Source organism: Octopus bimaculoides, chromosome 28, assembly GCF_001194135.2.
Source record: "Octopus bimaculoides isolate UCB-OBI-ISO-001 chromosome 28, ASM119413v2, whole genome shotgun sequence".
NCBI classification, from domain to species: Eukaryota; Metazoa; Mollusca; class Cephalopoda; order Octopoda; family Octopodidae; genus Octopus; species Octopus bimaculoides.
Genome location: NC_069008.1, coordinates 15,948,741 through 15,955,729, shown reverse-complemented (window position 1 = coordinate 15,955,729; position 6,989 = coordinate 15,948,741). Strand labels below are relative to the sequence as shown.

Sequence of the window (6,989 nt, the reverse complement as noted above, 5' to 3'; positions counted from 1 at the left end):
ATTCTCACCACATGTCTCTCTTGCACACCACAACTGATGCTTCTTAGGTCAAACTTTTCTCTCAAGGTACCTACACTCTGTCGAGTATACACATCCATCGGAGCATACTGGCTTCATTCCTTGCGAGCTTACGCATGTCCTCAGCAGTCAAGGCCCATGTTTCACTGCCATGAAGCATGGCTGTTCGTACACATGCGTCATACAGTCTGCCTTTTACTCTGAGCGAGAGGCCCTTTGTCACCAGCAAAGGTAAGAGCTCTCTGAACTTTGCCCAGGCTATTCTTATTCTAGCAGCTACACTTTCAGCGCACCCTCCCCCAATACTAACTTGGTCACCTAGGTAACGGAAGCTATCAACTACTAGTTTTTCTCCCTGGAATGTGGCAAAGGTTGTTTTCTGCACATTCACAGTGTTTATTACTGTTGAGCATCTGCCACATACAAAAACTATCTTCCCAGTTGGCCTTCCTTTGATATTGCTGCACCTCCTATATACTTAAATATAAAAATATATGAGGAAAGTTCCTGGCTTTGAGTAAAAGAAAATACAGGAGGATCAGTTAATTATGATTTTATTCAACATGTTCCCTTTTCAGATTCATATACTTATTGCAGCATGACTTCAGTATCTTTAAGCCCTGTTAATGAAGTTGGAAGGTTGGGCTGCCAGCAAGGTCTTTTGTGAGTCCCTTAAAGCCAAGAACATTTTGGCACCCTATCGCATGTACATGAATAGTATCGTTTTGGACATATTGATTGTGAACATGACAGCTTACTTAGAAATGAATGCAGAGCCATAAGTCTCATTGTTCACAGAGATGTTTCTGTGGAGGATATCCGCCACTGATGCATGGTTTAGAAGATCATCTAAAGTCTATGATGGTGCTGCCGTTGAAATATCAAACTTAGACAGATGTTCATCTAAGTAGAAGCACTTTATTTCACCTGATGTATCATCTGTTATTTTTAATTAAAGTATATTTGTTATTCATCATCATCATTTAACATCTGTTATGTAATTAACAGTAATTATTAGTCTTAGCAACCTAATTGAAAAACATCAACTGCAATGTAGCCATTAAACCACTTCTTGTAAATAAAGATGTAAATAAACTTTTGTTCCATACTCTTACTCTTTTAATTGTTTCAATCTTTTGACTGTGGCCATGCTGGAGCACCGCCTTTTAGTCGAGCAAATCGACCCCAGGACTTATTCTTTAGAAGCCTAGTACTTATTCTATTGGTCTCTTTTGCCGAACCGCTAAGTTACGGGGACATAAACACACCAGCATCGGTTGTCAAGAGATGGTGGGGGGACAAACGCACACATACATACACACACACATATATATATATATACATATATATGACGGGCTTCTTTCAGTTTCCGTCTACCAAATCCACTCACAAGGCTTTGGTCGGCCCGAGGCTATAGTAGAAGACACTTGCCCAAGATGCCGCGCAGTGGGACTGAACCCGGGACCATGTGGTTGGTAAGCAAGCTACTTACCACACAGCCACTCCTACGCCTGTTCCATAAACAAGAAGACATTCTTTTCTACTCTTGGCACAAGGCCCAAAATTATGGGGGAGGGGGCCAGTTGATCAGATCGACCCCAGGACGCAACTGGTACTTAATTTATCAACCCTGAAAGGATGAAAGGCAAAGTCAACCTCGGCGGAATTTGAACCCTGAACGTAAAATCAGAATGCTAAGCATTTCACCAGGCATGCTAACAACTCTCCCAGCTCACCGCCTCATAAACAAGATATTATAACACTGATGTGGTATTTATTTACTGACTGTGATTGTACCCGCACATGAATCTGGCACATGGAAACAATTACTTCTTTTATGGGGCTTTTATGTTCTGGAAGAGGGTCAGATAACTGGTTTAGAGGCCAGTGGGCCTGGGATTTTTTGATCATAAAAAGTGGGCCCGAAGTTAAAAAAGGTTGAGAACCACTGGTCTAGATGGTCATGACTAGAATGTCTTTATTTGCAACTGTGCTTGGATGAGGACTGTCCTAGAATATCAACAAATTCGTTTTTAATGTTTCGAGTTGAAAAAATAGATTGGAGGGTATGCACCCACCAATCTGGATTGAAAGGGAAGTGGGAAGAGCAGGGAGTATATTTCATCTCTTTCAGTGATTGGAAGACATTAACCAGTGCAATGGTGGTATCATCATCATTTAATGTCCACTTTCCATGCTGGCATGGGTTGGACAGTTTGACTGAAAACTGGGAGGCTGTGCCAGGTTCCAATCTGATTTCACAAGGTTTCTACAGCTGGATGCCTTTCCTAACGCCAACCACTCCAAGAGTGGAGTAGGTGTTTTTAACATGCCATTAACCTGACACTGGTATCAGCCACGACTACGATCTCACTTGGCTTGACTGGTCACCACAAGCACAGTATATCACCAAGGGTCTTGGTCACTGCCTCCATGAGGCCCAATGCCTGTGCAATGCTTTTTGCATGTCACCAGCAGATGTGCCACTCAGATGGCACTGGCATTGGCCCCACTTGGTTCAACAGCTCTTCTCAATCACAGCATATCACCCAATAAAATTTTTTTGTGGTCAATCAAATCTGAAAAAAATATATAAACCAACAAATATTTTAATTCAAACATTTTAATTTCAAAATTCACAAGATTTTTAACAAAATATTTAAATTGACAAAAAATATTTTATCACAAATTTGAAAGACAACTTTTTCATAAATTTCTTATTTTGCTGGATCATTAGTATTACAAAGAAATGAAAACTTTGCTTTTTAGATTGAATGTTCTTGTTTGTTTATGATTTCATTAATAAGTTTGCTTTTTATGCTCTCCAAACAGTTTTAGCAACTTAATTTTTTTTTTTTTCATTTCAATAAAGACTTTGAATTTCATATAGTTAAAAAAAAAGTGAAAGACCAGGTAAGGTGAAGAGGTCCCACTTAAATGAATGCCCGTCTTAGCATAGATTTAATATTTCAACAGTAACACCACAATTTAGATGCTTTTCTATCCTGTATCAGTAATAGATATCCTCTATAGAAAAATCTCTCTAAATATTGAATACTGAGAAAAATTTTGTGCCTTTGTTTATAATAAATATGACAACAATCTGTCATGTTTACGATAATTAGTAAAGTCCATCCAAAGGAGTGGATTTGATAGACAAAAACTGATCGAAGCCCATCAAATATATAAACGTATCTGTTTCCATAGCTTGACATTGCATGAAGCAAGTATCACTGGTATACAAGCATAAAAACATGACTAGTCAAAGGGGAATATTACTTGGAAAGAGCAGCATCTAGCCATAGTCTCTGCTTCACCATATTCCATTTGACCCACTCAAAGGTAGGTGGACATAAAAATGCTGATGAAGGTCTGACACCTGTATTTTTCTCATTGTGCTTCATGAAATGGGGTCTCTGTATAGGGGGTTCCTATAAGGTTGTTATCCAACCCTGATTGGAACTCTCCCGTATGACATGTACGCATGCTCAGTGACTTGCTTTAACTTCCGCAGAATTTTTATACCTTTCAGTCAAGTCCGCCTTTCTTCCAGTAACATACTGTCCATATAATCTTAAATATTTCTTTAACTTAGGCACAGTAAATACTTCGATAGCTGAATCATCGAAACAATAACAATAGCGTGGATAGTCTGCGGAAGTTTGTCTACATAGAGCGCCGCCTAGCCAAGGGAGATAACCTACTTATAGGAAAGCCCTATAAACAGGTGGTATTTGTGGATTACAAGACTAGAATGGTTTCTAACAATTTCATCGTCATAAAATGTTCTCCAAAGAAAGGGATTTATTATCTTTCAGTGGGAAGGTTCTCCATGGTGAATCCTTTTGTGATTCCCTAATTCACCGCAAAACACAAAAGATTTCTCACATATTTCACAATGGAATGGTTTTTCTCCTGCATGGCGACGTTTGTGGACATAGAGTGTAGAATTCTGAACGAAAGATTTCCCACATATTTCACAATGGTAAGGTCTCTCTCCAGTGTGTATTCTTTTGTGTATTTTTACATCAGTACGAGTACCAAAGGCTTTCCCACATGTTTCACACTGGAATGGTCGTTCTCCTGTGTGAATACGATAGTGAGCAACAAGATGAGATCTATTAAGAAATGATTTCCCACATGTTTCACAATTATTCTGTTTTATTCCAGTGTGTATTCTTTTGTGACGTGCAAAACTAGAATTATCAGAGAAAGACTTCTCGCAGATTTGACATTTGAAAGGTTTTTCTCCTGTATGTGTTCTTTTGTGTCTCTTCAAATCAGCTTTATGGGCAAAATATTTCCCACATATTTCACAATGGAAAAGTTTTTCCCCTGTGTGTATTTTCCTGTGTTGTGCTAGGGTGCCACTAGAAGTAAAACATTTCTTACATGTTTCACAATGGAATGGTTTCTCCCCTGTATGAATTCTTTTGTGCGTTGTTAGAGTGCTACGAGAAACAAAGGATTTCTCACATACTTCACACTGGAATGGTTTCTCTCCTGTGTGACCTCTTACGTGTCTTGTTAAATCCCATTCTGACTCAAAAGATTTCTCACACATTTCACACTGGAAAGGTCTTTCTCCAGTGTGACTACGTTTGTGAACTGCAACATACGCTTTAGCAATAAATGATCGCCCACATATGTCACAACTGAAAGGTCTTTCCCCCGTGTGTTTTCTTTTGTGGCTTGTTAAATCTCTTTTCGTAACAAAAGATTTCCCACACGTTTCACATTGGAATGGCTTTTCTCCTGTGTGACAACGTTTGTGAGCAGCAAGATAGTCCCTGTGAGAGAATGACTTTCTACATACATCACAGGGGAAAGGTTTTTCACCAGTGTGTATCGTTTTGTGTCTTGTTAAATCTCTCTTTGAGAAAAAAGAATTCCCACAAATTTCGCAATGGAATGGTCTTTCTCCTGTATGAAAACGTTTGTGAACCACAAGATAAGATTTAGCATTCACTGATTTTCCACAAATTTCACAATGAAACCGTCTTTTCTTACAGGGTGTTTCTTTTTCTATAACGACTTCATCTTCTGAAGAGGATGACTCCCAACAAACCATACTGCCATGTTCAGGAACATTTTTCTCTCCAGCTTTCTCATCCCCGTCTGTCTCTATAACTGTATCTGAATCGCTCAAAACAATCGTGTTAGAAATGTCCAAGTGATTAACGTTCGCCATGTTAATTCTCGAGCGATTCTTAAAGTATATGTCTTGGAGTTATTCTATTATAGCTGTTTCTTGTCTCAGATATCACAGACTCCATTTACTTGTGTGGAAAATATGTAACGTAGATATACTTTCTACTTACCAGTAGAACGTTTGATTTAAAGAGCAACTGAAAAGTGAATCAATGAATTTTCATTGACTGATTAAAAGCCATTTCCCCTGTAAAATGGGGAACAACCAATTAACGATATAAAGCTGTGATCGAATAAGATATCTAATCTAGAAGATGAAGGAACAGCGATCGTGTGTGTCAGTCTGTCTTATCCACAAACAAAAACAAAATAATGTAATTAGATTCAACTCAACCAAATGAGAAACATGCGCAGTAGACGGTGCCAATGATAATGTTTCCCGCGTTTAAATGATACCGGTGACTTATATTAAATGTCCCCAACATAATACAACAGAAACAGCTTCAATTAATTTACGTTTGTGATTGTACCCAATATCACAAAACAATCTCCATATCCGCCAGAGTGGGTCTCTACGTGGTCTTTCAGTCTTGTAGAAATAACAGTCAAGTCTTCTTCAAATCACACCAGTCTGTTTTAACCGGAATGTGATATTCCGCAGTGCAGTCCTAATTATACAGCTTTTCCAATTACGTTGTTTTGGTTTATTTTTCGCTGTGAATTCCTAGCCTCCTCTTTCCATTCAAAAGAAATACTTTTGAATATCTTTCGTTGAAGGTAGACAGATAATGAAAACATTTGTTCGGCAATTTTCGTTCGTCTTTATTTCTTTCATTTTTTTTTTCCAGATGAATCGCTTATATTTATGTTTTGTGTATGTAAGAGTGGCTGTGTGGTAAGTAGCTTGCTTACCAACCACATGGTTCCGGGTTCATTCCCACTGCGTGGCACCTTGGGCAAGTGTCTTCTACTATAGCCTCGGGCCGACCAAAGCCTTGTGATTGGATTTGGTAGACGGAAACTGAAAGAAGCCTGTCGTATATATGTGTGTGTTTGTGTTTGTCCCCCCAACATCGCTTGACAACCGATGCTGGTGTGTTTACGTTCCCGTAACTTAGCGGTTCGGCAAACAGACCGATAGAATAAGTACTAGGCTTACAAAGAATAAGTCCTGGGGTCGATTTGCTCGACTAAAAGGCGGTGCTCCAGCATAGCCGCAGTCAAATGACTGAAACAAGTAAAAGAGTATGCATGTGTAAGTACCATGGTTACGAATTTTCGTGGACATAACATGTGTACCCCCAGGCACACATAGACAGAATTTGTTGCCTCATAACTTCCAGAAAAATAAATACTTCTTAACGAAATTTTCATCAAATACAGCTTAGGTGCTGTAGATTCAGTGTATATAGGGATTTATAAGAAAATCTATTTTGGTAACATCTCTCTTACTCGGAAAAGATTTTCCCGACAAATTTCATTGTAATTGTAATCTATGCCGTTTCAAAGGTATTTGCATAAACTTTCATTAAACGATACTCATTTTCCTGAAAGTTTAGAAACTCTTTTCCCCAACCACTCGGGAAAACTCTTTGCAACAGATACTTATATACCCTAAATCTACAGCATGTAACGGGTATTTGCTGAAAATTTCGTTACAATCTATCCATTTTTGTGGAAGTTATGAGGCAAATAAGTCGCGTGGGTTACACATCTGTAGATATGCTTTTATGTGTGTGAGTGCGTATATACGTATATGTATATATATACATACGTGTGTGTATGTATATATATATATATATATATATATATATATATAT

General features: G+C 38.4%; 1 protein-coding gene across 1 annotated transcript; it reads right to left on the bottom strand.

The window, feature by feature from the left end:
- Positions 1-2,654: 2,654 nt before the first annotated feature.
- Positions 2,655-6,350, bottom strand: LOC128251044 (zinc finger protein OZF-like). Its single transcript, XM_052977351.1, has one exon. The coding sequence runs from the start codon at positions 5,207-5,209 to the stop codon at positions 3,833-3,835; it is 1,377 nt and encodes a 458-aa protein (XP_052833311.1). The 5' UTR covers positions 5,210-6,350; the 3' UTR covers positions 2,655-3,832.
- Between the last annotated feature and the right edge of the window lie 639 nt (positions 6,351-6,989).